This window comes from Peromyscus californicus, unplaced genomic scaffold (genome assembly GCF_007827085.1).
Source record: "Peromyscus californicus insignis strain IS unplaced genomic scaffold, ASM782708v3 Scaffold_4__1_contigs__length_199733344, whole genome shotgun sequence".
In the NCBI taxonomy this organism is placed as follows: domain Eukaryota; kingdom Metazoa; phylum Chordata; class Mammalia; order Rodentia; family Cricetidae; genus Peromyscus; species Peromyscus californicus.
Window position 1 is genome coordinate 125434607 of NW_026294562.1, and position 17734 is coordinate 125452340.

A 17734-nucleotide genomic window follows, 5' to 3' on the forward strand; every position below is an offset into this window, starting at 1 on the left:
ATTGTAGACAGAGTACAAAGGGAATAGAAGAAGTTCTTGCTCAGAGAGTGAAGCCAGAATACTGCTGCGCAGCATGATGATTGCATCAACACATTTACTTTTTTGTAAACTCTGGAGTCAAAAATAACAAAGTTGGAAATCTGGCACTGCTATTGGTCACGGTATTGAACCTCCCTGAGTCCCACTTGTCACATCTGTAAAATGGGATTTGCTGAAATGAATCCTCATAATGAAAGATAACCATCAGTCACTGTGCTGGTTCATTTTATGTCATCTTGACACAAGCTACAGCTAAAAAGAAAGAACCACAATTAAGGGAACACTTCGGCAAGACTGGCCCATAGGTAAGTCCATGCGGTACTGTTTTGATTAGTGATTGATGTGGGAGGGACCAGCCCACAGCAGGTGATACTAGTGGTCCTGAGTTTATAAGAAAGTAGAATGAGCAAGCCATGAGGAGCAAACCACTAAGCAGCATTCCTCCATGGGCTCTGCATCACATCCAGGTTCCTGCCCTGAGTTCCTGCTCTGACTTCCCTCAATGATGGACTGTGATTTGGAATGGACTGTAAACTGAAATAAACCCTTTCCTCCCCACTAATTGCTTTTGCTCATGGTGTTTTATCACAGAAATAAAATTAAAATACTCTAGTGAAGATAGCCACATAACACACACAACTAAGGTGGGTTTTTTGTTTGTTTGTTTTTGTTGTTTATTTTTAAGTGAGTGAATGGTCAAAATAAGCTGGAAATCTTCTTACATGATATGGAAAAATAAGATGATAACATAGAAAAGCACCATCCTTGCCTATGTTTTAATTAACCTTGGATCATCCAGAATCAGATATACAATTTGCAAAACCCACTGCAAAATGTAAATCCAGGGCTCCTTGTCAAAACTTGTTTATTTATTTATTCTTTGCTGAGGCCCTTAATTTTTAATTTTTGATTTTTTTAAGTTTTTTAATAGACATAAAACATGCACATATTTATGAGGTAGTGTGAGACTTCAGTAGGTTTACAATGAGGCATGATCTGAAAAAAGTTTTTGATGTATAAAACACCTCAAACATTTAGCATTTCTTTATGACTAAAATATCAAAACCCTCTGTACTGGATACTTTCAACTACTACAATGAATTGCTAACAGCTGAGGTTATTTCTCTGTGCCATGGAACATTAGAAGTTTCTCTTCCTATTCAATAGCATCACCATACCCACTGCCCACCCCCTCCCTCTTTTCTTCCCCCAGTACTCTTCCCAGTCTGTAGAAATCACTACTTGAGTCTGTGTTAGTTCACTTCTCTATAGCTCTCATAAAACACTGACCAAAACCAAATTAGGAGAGAAGAGGGTTTATTTGGTTTACTGTTCTATGTCACAGCCCATCACTGAGGAAGTAGGACAGGAACTCAAGCAGATCGGGAACCAGAGGCAGGAACTGAAGCAGAGGCCACAGAACATGTCTTATTTGCTTGCTCTCCATGAATTGCTTGGTTTACTTTTATACAACCCAGGACCATCTGGGCATTGTCCATAGAGGGATGAGACCTCCCACATCAATCTTTAATCAATAAATGCCTGCATTGTCCTCAGGCCAATTTTTTGGAGGCAACTGAGGTTCCCCCTCTTGTCACCTGACTACAGTTTGGGTCAGGTTGACTAAAAGTAGTTACCAGCAGAATATCTGATTCTGTGAACTACATTTTTAGCTTCCCCATATAAATGAGATCATATGGTATTTGTCCTTCTGTGCCTGACTTGACTTACTTAGTCCAAGTCCTTTAATTTCCTTCCATGTTGTCACAAATAACTGGTAGAAACTATTTTTTAAAAGAATTTCAAGATGGTAAAGGTGAAGGATATGCATCAAACAAAACCATGGCTCTTCTAAGCAGATAAACATGTGAAAACATACATTTCTATTATTTATTTATTTATTTATTTATTTATTTATTTAATATCCCAACTACAGTTTCCTCTCCCCTCTCTCCTCCCACTGCCTCTTCTCCACGCCCCCCCCCACCCCATCCATCCACTCCTCCCCCATTTCTATTCAGAAAAGGGCAGGTCTCCCATGGTTATCAACAAAACATGGTATTTCAAGTGGCAGTAAGGCTAAGCACCTCCCCATTTATTAAGGTTGGGCAAGGTGACCCAGTATGAGGAGTAGGGCTCGAAAAACCTGTAAAAGAGTAGGAGACAGCCCCTGCTCCCACTGTTAGGAGTCCCACAAGAGGACCAAGCTACCTACATAGCTGTCACATATATGCAGAGAGCCTAGGTCAGTTCCATGCAGGCTCCCTGGTTGTCAGTTCAGTCTCTATGAGTCCCTGTGAGCCCAGGTTAGTTGATTCTGTGGGTTTTCTTGTGATGTCCTTGACTCCTCTGGCTCCTACAATCCTTCCTCACCGAAGCTTGGCCTAATGTTTGACTGTGGGTCTCTGCATTTATTTCTACCAGTTGCTTCATGATGACTGGGGGTGAGTGGGGATGGGAACATGAGAAATCAGGTGGGGATGGGGATTACCGAAAGAGCCAACTGGAAAAGGGGGATATTTCGGGTCAGATAGAAAACTGATGCAAAGGAAACTCCCAGGATTCTACAAGGATGACCCAGCTAAGACTCCTAGCAATTGCAGATACGGAGCTTGAACTGGTCATCTCCTATGACCAGGCAAGACTTCCAGTGGAGAGATTGGGACACCAACCCAGTCACATAACTTTCAACCTACAGTCTGTCCTGCTTATGGGATATACAGGGATAAGGGTGGCCTAGAGATTATGGGAGTGACCAACCAATGACAGTTCTCCCCTGAGACCCAAGCCATGAGAGTGAACCCACCCCTGACACTTCCTGGAGCACCAGGCCCCAGAGGCTGGGTAGCCCAGAGACCTAGAATAGAAAATATACATTTTAAATAAAGAGCAAGCAGAAATCATTCTTATTTGACCAGAGGATTGGAAATGTCCTAAAACCCAAACTCCAAGAAACAGGTCAATAGAAGAGGAGGAGGAGGAGGAGGAGGAGGAGGAGGAGGAGGAGGAGGAGGAGGAAGAGGAAGAAGAGAAGAAGAAGAAGAAGAAGAAGAAGAAGAAGAAGAAGAAGAAGAAGAAGAAGAAGAAGAAGAAGAAGAAGAAGAAGAAACAGGAAGAAAAGACAGTTATGATTCAATGGGTGCTGATTTCTGCTTGCTATTTATATGATTACTTAAATATATATATGTATATATACACATACATATATTGTTTTCACATGTCTTCTATGTTCTCCTCCTTAGGAACAGAATTTGGAAAACACAGACTTATATGTATCTACTTTCTTAAATAAATAATTACCCAGTGAAGATTACTGGATTACTACCTCCAACTCCCTGGCTCTGCTCATCTGCCAAGTGGAGGGGGCTCTGTGGCTGCTGGAAAATTGCTCTTAAATGCATAAAACACATAAGAGAATTTTTTTTAAATCCCTTACTATTCATTAAGGCACTTTAGGGCCTTGTTAATTCCGATGGGATAATCAGTTGTTGAAATGCCAGGTTGTTAAGCATCCATTGTCAGACGCTGATGGGATGTGAGAAATTACATTTTGTATCTACCCAAGAGTCACCTGAACACCATTAGCACTTCATCAGGTAAGATGGTATGTTCTGGGAATAAATTCACTTGGCTTTTGTTCTCCAGTCTTTTCTTTCATCTTCCAAATTTCTTTTCATTGCAAATCATTCCTCATTCTCTTTTGTTTCTCTTGCCTCAGTGAGGTCTGAAGCTTGTTGGTAACAAATCAGCCATGCTTATACTCAGGACTCTATATTAAAAGGGCATCATAGATCTGTATTTGGGGGGGGGGGTGTGCAACCATATGTCCGTATGGCTGCCTAAGTATCCACATGTGAATCAATGTCAATGTTTGTACTGTGCTCTTGATTTGGCTTTGCTTTGATTTCAGAGTTCTTGGCTATATCCTCAGACATTGAGCTTCAGCTACTCAGGTTACCAAGAGAATTCATCACCCAGGGCTCAAAGATTCGGTTTCCTTCCTTCCCATACTGACTGACTGAGAGTCACAGAACAACAAAGAGCATGGAGAAAGAGCCTGGGTTAGAGGTTGGAAAATGTGATTCAGGGGCCTGGTTCTGTTTTCAAAGAGGAAGTCACCAACCATCACGGGTGAACTGCTCTGTATCCTAGCAAGTCATTTCCTCTCCCTGACAGTTAGCTATTCATTTTCCCCATTCTTTAACCACAGAATGATATTAACATTTACTCTTGGTGTCATATCAAGAAGACACAGTGATGTATTTCCATCAAGACAGACAAGTCCCCAGTCAGATACAGACTTCTGTTTTAAAACAAAAGAAGCATTACCAAGACTTCAGAGGGACCTCTCAGCCAAATTTGCAAGAAGAGGGTCATCATTCTACTCACGGAACTGCTCCAGATGCTGGGCACTGTTAGATTCAGGAAAGGCAGTGATAGTCACCAATGGACATGGATTCCCTCCCAATGTCTGGCAGAGACTGTCTTGCCGGAAGTAGACGTGCCTGGGATCAATGCTTCTCTCCAGAATTTCAAGGTGAGTCTAGAACAGAAATAAAACAAGCATGCTTATTATTAATATTTATCTAATAGCTCAAACAGGAAAAAATATCTTACATTCATTAAACCTTGCAATTTTCAGAAGTGCTTATGTCAACCCAATCTGCCTGATGGATATGGAGCACTGAGTGACGAGAGGCTTTTCTTAGGAGTTTCGGGGCCAAACAGACAGCATTGGTCCTGCACATATGTGCATACCAGATTTGTTTGCAAGTTGCACTATAAGTAAGAAAGCAAGGACATAAAATGTTCTTCCTATCACCACAGTGTAGTTACCATGAACACAGAGAATACCAGAGCACTGGAGACCATGAAACCATGAGTCCCAGCAACACAGAATCTAGTAGGTCCAGGCATTAATGGAAAGCTATGAACATCTTGAAGGAAAACCAAAAACAGCTTACCTATGTGATGCTAAGTTAATGGGAAACTGGCCAGTAACAACTGAGTTTTTTTCTACTCTGCCTCCAGACTTAAAAACTAGTTGAAAGTACAGCATTACACAAAAGATGGGAAAGCCATCGAAACAAGGACACCTAGTTAACAACCTTTAAGACCACTAATGTTTTCACTAACCAAAACAAGGGGACTACTTAAAACATGCTAGAGATACCTTGTGACTCCCATCTGCTTACAGTGACTTCAACAACCGGAGATGGCACGGCCAGCCCCACAGCAACACATGAGATTGGTGGACAGACATAATCCAGCTTCAGATATCAAGTTTTAACTATAATCAGGCAGATATCAATAGACAGAAGAAGCAACCTACCTTTTCTCTTGAAGGTTGAGGCTGCTAGGTAAATAACACACACACAATATCTTATAAGAATAATTGTGAATATATTGTGGCAGGGTATAGTGTAGAGGAAGTGTTTATACGTGGGCAGAATTATGTGCCCCAAACACTCATGCTCTCACCTATAGAACATATGAGTACTTAAGCTTAAATGGACACAGAGGCTATAAGATGAAGATTCCCATAAGACAAGGAGTCTATCCTGCCTTATCCTGTTGAGGTCAATATAAGTATAAGGAATTAAAAGCAAAGACTTTTTCCTGGCTGCTGAGAACCAATGAACACCCAGCCTGCTATCCTGCCATGGAAGATAGAGAATGGTACAATAAACAGAGGTGTATGAGAAGCTCCAGAAGCTAAAAAAAAGGCAAGAAAATGACTCCTTCAGACTTCAGAAGGGGGCACATTCTAATACTTTGGTTTTGTCCAAAGATATCTATGTCAAACTTCTAATTTCATTTTCTTCAAATTCTTGTTTAAACCACTAAGTTTTATGACAATTTGTTGCAACAGAAACAGAAAATGAATATAACAAAAACAAGGGAAATAATGTTCTAAATGAAGTTTAAGGAAACAGCATGGCTATAAATATTTAAGTACTGAACTATTTGAGACCCATGGGAAAATAAAATGTGTCCAGGAACAAAAAGAACCACATAGTCCTGTGGATTTTCTTCTACCTCAAGAGCATGTGGAAATTTTACCTAGAATTGAGCCTCGTGGCTCACATTTGTAAGTTCAACACTCAAGAGGCAGACAGGAAGATAGCTGAGTTTCAGGCCAGCCTTGGCTGCCTAGTGAGCTCAAGGCCAGCTTGGCCTCTACAGGGAGGCTCCATGTCAAAAAACAAAGAAAGAAAACAAAACTGAGAGATTTGGGGAGGATGAAGGGGAGGAGAAAAAAGGAATCAGAAAGGGAAGAAAGGAAAGGGGGAGAAAAGGCATTAGGGAAAGAAAAGAGGAAAAGAGAGACAGAAGATGAGGAGATAAAAACAAAGAACAAGAAAATTGGACCTGGAGTCACGTGCTCCTTGAAACTGATAAACAAAATCACCCACCCCTTAGGGCTTACTGTTCACATTGACATGACCTTTACTGTTTTACAAGACTCTTTTCCAAGAAAATAAAATAGAGCTTCCATCAAACCTCCACCCATAACCATTTGAATCTCTGTTTTCAAAATCATCACCTTATATTGTCCACAAATCTGAAACAACCATGCCATAATTCTTACCTAAGCCTACTCCTATCCCCACATTAAACTACCTACCTTTACACTGGACTTCAAAGTTTCAATATGTATCCTCATTTTGTCCTTCCCCCTTTGAGAAACTGTCAAGATTTTGTCATATTCTTTCTCCCTAGTCAGACATACATAGGACAGAGGTCAGGAAGCTCAAGGACCAGGGCTCACGACTTCCCCAGGTGGACACAGTACCTAAACGTTTGCTCAGCATCATTTCTCAGACCATGCTGTTCCATCACAAACAGTGAGAGGATCAAAGAAAGCTGCTCAGGAGACTCCAGAGACCCCAAACAAGTCCTCTCCATACATTCTGTCCAGTTGCGTTGCCTGCATTCTTTCCTATAGATGAAGTTTATTCTTGGTAAACCCTGGCCTCATGTCTAATGTTTTTGGTTATTATTCTAAACCTGATAGCACTACCCTCCCTGGAACAGAATAAAACTTGGACCTGTAATTAAGTCTATTTTTAAAATGTATGTGTTTCACTGTAGGTACCTGTCAGTATGTGTGTAAATAATCCTATCATACATGTATCTACACACACACACAAATTTCTTGGCTTATACTTCTTTCTGCAGAACTAGATGCCAGAAGAAATGAAGCACTGCTTGGAGATTGATAGTAGAAAGGATTTTAATCCAATAACTCTGTTTCTATCAAGTTTATGATCATGAGCAGTTAAAGAAGTTTTAAATCAGCACAACTGTTGAAAAACTAGTTTCTAAATAATACATAAGACTTTTACAAGAAATGAAAGCAAAAACAGATACATGAAAGGGGAATAAATTAAAACAAATATTAACTTTTTCAGTGCATACACGCACACAGCAATATTTGATTCCTGGAAATAAAAAGCATTAAGCCTCCCAACAGAAAGGCTTAGAAAGAGCGAGGTGCTTGGGCCACACTGCCTGTGTTTACATTCTGACTATGCTTTTGTAGAGACTTAAAAAATATTATCCTCCTTATGACTTAGTTTTTCATCTTTGAAATTCATATTAAAATAATATTCCCTACTTCATGCAGTGGTTGCTAACTTCAGAAAGAAAACAACAATGTGAGAAAATATCTATTTCCAAGTGGCACAAGCCTATAATGCCAGCATCTTGGAAGGCTGACCATTTCAAGGTATGCCTGATCTACAAAGAGAGTTCAAGGCCAGTCTGGGAACTTAACAAGACTCTGTCTCAAAATAAAAGATTTTAAAGGGTGTTTTTTTTATTGAGATTCTAATATGATTACATCATTTCCCCCACTTTCCTTTCCTCCCTCCAAACCTTCCCATATACCCCTCCTTGCTCTTTTTCAAATTCATGACCCTTTTTATCATTAACTGTCATTATGGGCCTATAGATAGATAGATGATAGATAGATAGATAGATAGATAGATAGATAGATAGATAGATAGATAGACAGACAGATGATGGATGGATAGATATAGATGATAGATGATTGTTATTTATATGTATGTTTCCAGGGCTGATCATTTGATATCTGATAGCCAATTGATGTTCTCTCCCCTGGAGAAGACTATTTCTCCAGCTCCCAGCATTCCTTAGTTGCCTGTAGTTCTTAGTTATGGTTGGTGCCTCCTGGGCTTCCCCTGGAGGGGAAAAGCCTGCCTCCCATTGTTGTTCTTGTTCAGGTCATGTTTAGGCAGTCATGCTGATGAGACTTTATGGTGTAGCTTCTGAGATTATTAGGAGACACATTCTCACAGAAAACTTCCTCACCCTCTCTGGCTTTTACAGTCTTCCCACCCATGCTTCCCACAACGATCCCTTGGCCTTAGGTGTGGGAATTGAATTGTAGATGTATCATTTGGGACTTGACTCCACAATCTGCATCTTGTTGGTTGTGGTTTCTTTAATGGTCTCTGTCTGTTGCAAAGAGAAGTTTCCTTGATGTGGTATGAGGATTACAACTATTAGGCTAGGCCCTAAGGAAGGGTATGGAGGGTGGAGAGGTTAGATGAGGTGAGTTTTGTTTTTAATGTTTTATATTTTTGCCTAAGGAGGTAGCTCAGAGGTAGAGCACTCACCTAGCTTGTGCGATTCCCTGGGCTCAATTCCTAGCACTGAGTATAAAAAGTTATGACCCAAAATAAAATGAAAAAATAAAAGCAAGGTCTGGAGAGATGGTTTCATGGTTAGGAGGGTTTACTGCCATGGCAGAAGTTGCGAGTTTCATTCTAGCATCCATGTCAAATGGTTCACGGGTCTGACACTCTCTTCTCACCCCCATGGGCAACTGCACTCCTGTGCTCATACACCTATACAGACACACATGCATATATATCATTTTTCCTAATTGCCATGTAGGAACACTCAATGCTATCTGCTATTGTTGGTAAAACAATATTAACTTCAACCATGTTATAGTGAAGAACTAAAAATGAAGCACTGGTAGTTTGTAAACAGTCAAGAGTCGGGGAAACATCTCAAAGAAAATATGGTCCACATGGCACTTGAGAACAAAGACTGCAGCAAAGCACAGAAAAGAACATCTCCTCAAATGACAACCATAACCAAATACGTTGTAAGTATAAATGAGTTAAATCAGCCTTATTAAATGACAGGAACATTCCAATTACCACTTTTAACATTCTAATGCATGTTATCTATAAGCGGTATTTTTGAAAGCAGCTCTGTGTATATGAGAAACACTCCTAAATTATCTCTTTATTTTTGCTTGCCCATACTCTAACATTTTAAGGGAGAAATATTGGATCTAAGAGGGAATGTGAACATAAATTAAAGTAGGCAAGGCAACAATAATATATGACAAAGTCATATTCCAGATCAAGTGCATTAAATGGGATTTTAAAATCTTATTTTGATAAAGGGCACAATTCGCAACGAACATATAAAACTCATAAATCTTAAGAATCAAATAACATGGTTTTGAAATATGTAACACAAAGCAGCAGAAAGAGAAAAATGACACGGGGAGTAGGAAACTGTAAAATGGCATCACAGACTTGGGTAAACAGAAGTAGCAAAAGCAGTAACACAGGACCACTGAACAGTGTTGCCATTTATGTAGTTGTCGTAACAGGGACCGTGTTTTATTTAATTATTCTCAAACATCCATGAAATTGGAATAGCAATTAGTCATATATGAGGCTATTAAAATTCACTGCATTTCAACAAAAAGAAAAATTATGTAAACCACATTTCCTGATCATTATTAAGAGAAATTAGAGCTAAATTAAAAAAATGGTCTTAAAAATAGCAAAAAATAAAACAACTGTGTGGGAAATAGAATAACATTTTCCTAAGAGAAGCTTACTGAAGAAATTTATATTCCAAAAAGGAAACCGGTCTTGGGCTATTAGCCCAAGCCCTGTTGTAAGACTTAGATGTGTCAAAGTGCAGATTAATATTCACGTGTTTGCTTAGTATTCACAAAAGCAAAGAACCTGCCCTGACGCCTTTCCCAAAGTGCATTCAGTAGGTTGTTAATAAATGCTGGAATATCTAGTGAGCTGGAGGAGGTGAGCCATTCAAAGCCTGAACATTGGAAATGGTAAGTTAAATACTATGAAAATATCTTCATGCTGTAGAACTTCTCATCTCCTTTACTATGTACACATGTCCTGTGAGTACCAAGAATAAAGACTGGCACTTGGAGTTTCGTGAATCTATATGCCACTAGACTCTTTTTTTTCTATAAAGATTTCAGGAGGGCTTGCAAAATGGCTCAGTAGGTAAAGGTGTTTGCTAACAAGCCTGAGGATCTGAGTTCAGTCCCCAAGACCCACATGATAGGAGAAAACCAAATTCTCCAAGTTGTTCTCTGGCTTCCACATGGGCACAATGATCCACATGAGTACATGTACATACACACACTAAATAAATACGTAAGTGTAACTTAAAATTTAAAGATTTAGGAAATTGGAGTGTTGCAGAATATACTTTAGGAAATATTATTGCTCCACAGTGTTCTGTGCGTCAGACTCTATATTTCAACTGTTTCTCATTTCGTCATAGACACAAGGGTCCTCACTGAGATGGACTGGGATGATTGACAGCCTGCCAAGGAAAAGCAGTGATTATCATTTTGTGTTACAAATAACTCACAGAAGTTTAGTCCCTGATACCAAACAATAAAAAATAAATGAAATGATGGGGCTGCAGTACAGCTCAGGATGGTAGAACATCAACTTGTCAAGACTGCAGGAGACCCTGCCTTTACTAGAAAGTACTACCGGGTATCATAATTGTATTAATAATTAAATCTAGGTTTTAATGCTCAGTTTGTTAGGATTCTATACATGTGCAGCTTGGGGGTCTTGTCTGGCACCTTACGTCATCAGTGGGCGACTGCGTCCCCGCCTTAAAAAGCCACGCACTGACCCCCACGCTCGCTCTCTGCACCTCTCTTTTCTGTTTCCTCTCTGCTCCGCTCCCGCCATCTTTCTGTCTCTCCAGGCCTGGTTTCTTTCTAATAAAGCTCTTTCTAACTCTGGTAGTCGTAGCCATGGCTTGTAACTTTTCCAACGTGCCCGCCGACCCACCAGCGCCATTCATCCTTTCACAGTTATGGGAGGCAAGTTCAGCTTTCCATTTATCTATGGAAGTCATCAAGGACAGTTGCTTGTGAGTCAACAAGTGACAAAGACATTGCCATGCCAGGGAACTTGTCCTTTCCAGTACACTTCAACCTGCTGCCCACCAGCAAATGCAGGAGCAACAGGCTTGAATTCTATTCATTTATGTTACATGTGTAATTATCACTAGCATCACAACCCTCCAAATGCCTAGTATACATTAACTTAAGCTCATTCCCATGAACTGTAATTTTCCCATAGCCATCTCCCACACCTCTCAATGAAATATTTGAACCTTTGGACCTATCACCTAATATGCACCAAATATGTAACACCTCCAACTCCAAGAGGATTATTTTGGCTCTAGTCACACAGGCAATGAAAAATTCTGTGGATTTCCTTTAGCTCAAATGGCTTTGTCTTGATCTCCAGCTGAAGGCTCCCACCTCAGGTCCAGAAAGGCTCTCTTAATTGGATATTGTTGGAATCCTTGATGGGAGAAGCAGGGCCTATGAATACCAGTGCCAAGTGATGCTAATTACAGCCCTGTGGAAGCCACAGGGGTGGGTTTCTTTGTGAAAGCAGCACTGAGTTCAAAGAAATTGCTGCAACACCCAGAGAGGCTGGCTCCTTAAAGAGAAAGGCCTGTCTGCAGGGAGATCAAGCAGATAACCTTAGCCTGGGGCTATATCCAGAGTCCTTGGGCTTTCTTAAAGTGCTACAACAGCCATTCCCTGACTTCAGCAGGCTACCCTGCTGATGGCCACTTACAAAGTGGGAAGCACTCTGCTCTGGAAAAACCATCTTTTCTTGTTATGATCTCCCAAGAACTGCACTTTCTGGTGGCCTAATTTAGGGGGAAATAAGCCCACCCCTAAAGACATGGCCTATTTTATTTTTATATTGCTTACTTCACTGGGCACTTCAGTACACTCAGCAGATAATCAGAACGTCTCATCACAGGAACAAATAACACCTTTAAGTAAAAACCTAAGCCAGAGAGCACACTGGAAGTTCCTGACATGCTTTAGCCAAGCGCCCATCAGACAAAAGCAGCCCCTCTAACTTAAAGGGACTTAAGTCTGTTTTCCTGTGATGTTGCTGATGGGTATGAGCATCTGGTGAAAACCTTGAAAACCCTTATCACTGAGAGATATCCTCACACTCCAGGGGCTAACTCTAAGAACAAGGGGGACATTTGCCATTTATAAGGAGAAGAGGGCTTAAATATCCATTATCCATTAAAAAGTAAAGATAATAAGTAACCACTGTGATGAGGACATCATTAGCCTTGTATTTATTTCCTTGTGCTCTTCTTCTATTTGAACTTCAATACTTTTGTCCTAGTACAGACCACATCAGTGCTCTAATGGTTACCAACTAGAATTGATTACTGGAGTAGGCACTTTTAAATTTCCATCTATCAATAATCATATATTCATAACAGCCTATATAGCAATGGCATTTTGCTTCCATTTTACAGGTGTGAAAACTAAGTTAGGAAGAAGTTTAAAACTTTGCACATCACTCCAATGCAAGAAAACATGGAGCCTAGATTCATCCGTGTCCATCTGACTTCTGAAAGTTGTCCTTATATTGTGGCTCTCATGGTGTGAGCTTTCCTGGGAAGGTGTCTTGAGACACATCTACTCCCCAGAGGGACAGAAGCCACTGACAGAACAAAGAAGTGACTCCTGCCCAAGACCAGCTTGGTGAACTGATGTGTTTACTGGGGTTACTTACAGGTGTATGGGTGACTCAAGGTAGTGATACCACTGAAGAGTCCCCAGTCTCAGTCAGTCTTCTACTTCTTATTCACTAGCACCCCCAAGACCACATGCAGCAGGTGCATGCTGGAGTGAAGACAAGTCTCAGATAAGGGGATGGTGGCCCTCCTTCTTTAAGTTCCTTACTAGTATATCATAGAACCCTCTGTTGCTCTTCCTTTCTTGCCTTGACGTTTGGCCAAGGTGTTCCATAGCCACCACAGCAACTATGCTTCATGACTGCCTACATTAAAGTCTTACCCAGAGAAAACAGCTCTGCCACAACAGCTCTGGACACGTGACATTTTCCTGCTCTTGGGCAAAAGCCTGTCCTTCAAACACATCTCAGCTCCTTCATGGTCACCTCCTCGATACCAAGACCCTACATCAGCATCAGCCTTTTGTTTTGGCCCCTAGGTCTCTGTCAATTGATTATATGACAACACTGATTTATAGCTTGCTGGTTGCTTCTTTGATCTACCACATGGAAGCCAACACTTCCCATTTGATGTCTCTGAAATTCTCCATTTATTCTGAACCCTTCATAAAATGGAAGATAGGTACATATGAAATTCTTCTCTTTTCTCCCTCCTACATTCCCTTTTTTCTTTCCCTTACTCCTTTTCTCATCTCTGAAGATGGAAGCAACATTTTCTTCACTGAGTATACGTACCAGGGAAAAGAAAAACAAAAAAAATCTGCTCCAATAATCTACTCCTTACAAGCTTTATTACGCTCTCTCGGTATAGGGGTCCCACTTATGCCAACCTTCCTTATCTTTTGCCAGCTTATGCAGATAGAAGTTCTCAATGAGATTCTATTTCCTCACCTCCTAATCCACCCAAAATTGTCTGGGAGCCTCATTTTCAGGTGGTACCACTGCTCCATTTACACCATCCATACCATCATCTCAGTACTTTAAAAGCCAATACTAACATAGCTGAGCAGTTTTTTCAGCTACTTCTATCTTGATATGGCTGACTGAAACCTAACTCTTTGTTTGCTTCAGAATTATAATATCCTATTTCTTTCTCTTAGCTTTATTTTAACACTGTAATTTGCACAATTATCCAGCAGAATCGCTGGCAAGCGTCTGGAAGATATCAGTTTGAAAGGACCAAATACTGATTCTCTTATTATAAGAAAAAAGTAGTGTTTTTAAAGTTTGAAAATTATAATCACAGTAAAATTTTCTAGCATATAGTCCTTTGCTATGAAAATGTTTGCAATTATTAAGCATGATCATTGTTATAAGAGATTCAAAATTCCATATGAAAATTTATTTCCCACCCCTCAACATAAGCTTCAAGTCACATGCAGCTAATTCTATCCTTAGGGCATCATTCACATTAGTTTGTCATTGATCAGTTGGAAAAGAACTGTTTTAGGACATGTTCAAAAATAAAAATGACCAGTGTGTGTCCCAAAACGCACTCATTCTGTTGGTGGTGGGAAGAAGAGTTTCACAAGTGAAGCCACAGTCAATTACACTCCTAACCTAGAGAGGACAAAGACTATCAGTCACTGGAAATGTGAAACTTAAAATTCAGAGTATTTTTTTCACTTTTCACATAACAGATTTTCTTTTTTTACCCTATTCTGCTCATTTAAGAGGAAGAAGCCCTTCGAGACACATTTTTCCTGTCTTTTCCTATTAAATTTTCTCAAACTTCAATAGTTAGTAGAAACAGACCAAATTGCCAGAAGTCACTTAGCAATCTCATCAATCTATCTATATATCCATTCATCCATCATCTATCCATGTATCATCTATCTATCATCTATCCATCTATCTTCTATCATCTATCTATATCTATCTCTTCTCTATTTATCTTCTATCTTTCTTTCTTTCTATCTATCTATCTATCTATCTATCTATCTATCTATCTACCTGCCTATCTATTTCCATCTCTTTCCTCTAAGAAGAATCTTCTTTGCTGGTTATTTTGTCAACCTTGAAGATGAAATTCTTTCTCCCTTGATCTCAATTACTTCTCAGTTACTTGTAAGTTGTTAAACATGAGATCCTGTGCTCGAGTAAGACAAGCCTCTAGAAAGCAAGGGTCCCAGAGGCCTGAAGCAAGATGTAAGCTTGATTCCAGTCTTTGAACCAGCTTGTAGACACTCACCAAGAGTCTATCAGAGCATCCTGAGATAAGTGCTAGACTATGTTTGATTAAAGAAAATCTTGATAGTATTCAGCTGAACCACAACCACAGAACTCAGTATTTCAGATAAAATCCTTGAGTTGTTGATTTAAGCTCAGCCGTTAGATATATCTTTATCCTCACAGAACTCAATGACTATACATACTTATAAAACTTATCTAACTGAATTTTTAGTAGCTATGGAATTTAATAGCAAGCAATTACACTGAGCTGATCCCAGAGCAGAGAAGTCCACTGGATTTATTCAATGCATCTACAATACAGTAGGAAGGCCACAGGGACTAACATAAAAGCCCTGTGTTCTATTCCCCACTTTGCCACCAGCCACATATCAGACCTCTCAGGCTCAGTTTATGCATCTATAAATGTTACAGGTGAATTGGACAAGCCCCCAAACTCCTTTGAATATTTTATATTCACCTCCACCAAGGACCTCCTCAGGGTCCAAGGTAGTCTAACAAATAGGGATGGTACTGGGGTGTCCTATACCCATGTCTCTTCCTACAATGGAAAAAGCAAGCAGCTGTGCAAAAGTGTATCTCCTTCCCCAGTAGATACTCCATATGCAGGGTTTTACAATCAAGACCATACACATATTGGAAGACACTCATGAGTCCTGCCTGTTGTGTGTCCCCAAAGGCAACAAGCATGTCTTACAACAGGCATGGTTTGTTCCAGCATAGTGTGAGATGTACATTCCTTAGATTAGCTTCTTGAGCTCTCTAAGGGGGATACACAAATAACACTAGTTGTGCTTCTTCTGCAGTCTGGAAAACAGTAAAAATATCTCTGTAGGCAAGACAACATATGGAAAGAAGGACAGCTGCAACGCATGAAGGGCTCAGCCAAGTGGTTTAAGTGTGCCTGCTCCATGAGAAGATTTTTATTTATACCAATGCATTCCTTTTGAAGGGTTGTTATCTTGTCCTATTCTTTATCATAGTCTTAAAATGAAAATGTTCAACCTTCAGGCTAAATGCTACACACAGACATATACATATTACGAATATGGCAGTAACATTTTGTATTAACACATAGGATAAAAGCATCTTGTAGATGATATTGTAGCTCATTATTCCAGAGGAGAGTTATGAAATAGCTAGGGGAAAGTGATCATTTGCTAACTTTTGGAAATGATAGGAAACAGCATGGTCTAGGCATAAGTTTACTCAAAGTTGTCCTATGCACAATTTTGTAGGGGCTTCAAGAACAGGAGTAACTGTGAGACTGGCTGGCTTATGCTGCACTCTCTACAAAAATAATCATGGTCACTGGATAGACTAACTCAGACTCATGGACACAGAATCTCTTTCCTCCCATCTACCTCTCACATCTAGTGAGGAATCCTTCGCTGCATCTCTGCCTATTTGGACCCTAATTCATGGCCCATCTAACAACTTCATCCTCTACTTGTGAACTTACTAAAGACAGAGGCCCTAAGAAGTGACCCCAGCTCCTACTCTCAACCAGTAGACAACTTGGGTCTTTAGAATGACACTGATCATGACCCAGTCATGCCGTCCAACCAGGGAAGGACATGGAACATCAGCCAAGTTAATGACAACAAACCTCCCTGTCTCGGGAAAGCAATAGCTTCCCTTCCCCTGCTCACCCCGATGCCAGGGTCTCTGGAATAGCCTCAGAAAAACCTCTGAGAGTCCCTTCTCTCTTGCCAGGGTAACAAAGTGATAGGACGTTACCATGAGGCTGGAATAGGTGTAGGGATAGTGATAGGCCAGGTAGCAGGCATCCTCATTGTGTGGAAAGGTGACAGCGAAGGTGAGGGTGTAATAGCGCTTCCCAGATGCTCCGTCCACGGTAGCTGCATTCGGACGATAGTGGTTTCTAAAGAGAGAAAGTAAACGGAGTTCTAAATGTCATAAACCTCCTGGATTACATATTGACAAGAGAACAATCACTCAACGATCAAAAACACTTGTGGGTACAGGGAAGTGAATTCACTGCCTGCTCATGTATCAGTTCAGCCACACATACGCCTCACCCAGTGTCTCCCACTTGTGACATACACGCTGTGGCTTCCCTTGCTGCATCTGCAGATGAGCACTACCTTATCATTGTGCTGGGAAACAGAGGACGATGTAAGCAATGCTGTTTCCTACTGTCCTATTGCAGACAGCCAACCAGATATGGTTCCCCAGTCCATGTCACTCTGCACAACCATATAAGGCCCAGATGATTCCTTTAATTTTGTTTTATTTTGCTATGTCATGTCCAAAAGCTGTATTTTGTTTGTACATCATCCATCCCCTTACTATGATATCCTTCCTGCTCCTTCTTCTGTGTTGTTCTGAGTTTTGGAGGGAGTGATATAGATTTCCCATTCAGGGCTAAACACAACCAACATTTATTCTCTATGCTTTGGCCATTTATGAATCTCTGCATTAACTGTCTCCAGCTGTAATAAGGCGCTTCTCTGATGAAGACATAATACAGCATGAATCTATGGACAGCAATCAACATACAGCTCACACTCCCTGTGTCTGACAAATGGATTTATAGCTATCACTACTAAACACTGAATTCCATCTCAAAATCCACACATTCCTCTTTTGTTACTACTGTAATAACTCATTGTGCAAATGAA

General features: G+C 40.3%; 1 protein-coding gene across 1 annotated transcript in view; it reads right to left on the minus strand.

The window, feature by feature from the left end:
- Nucleotides 1–17734, minus strand: part of Agbl1 (AGBL carboxypeptidase 1) — a 773688-nt gene that overhangs the window by 631538 nt on the left and 124416 nt on the right. Inside the window, exons 16-17 of the mRNA XM_052760219.1 lie at nucleotides 16830–16974; nucleotides 4429–4582 (exon numbers count right to left, since the gene is read on the minus strand). Coding sequence (XP_052616179.1) covers nucleotides 4429–4582; nucleotides 16830–16974 — 299 coding nt within the window. The remainder of the gene's footprint in view (nucleotides 1–4428; nucleotides 4583–16829; nucleotides 16975–17734) is intronic.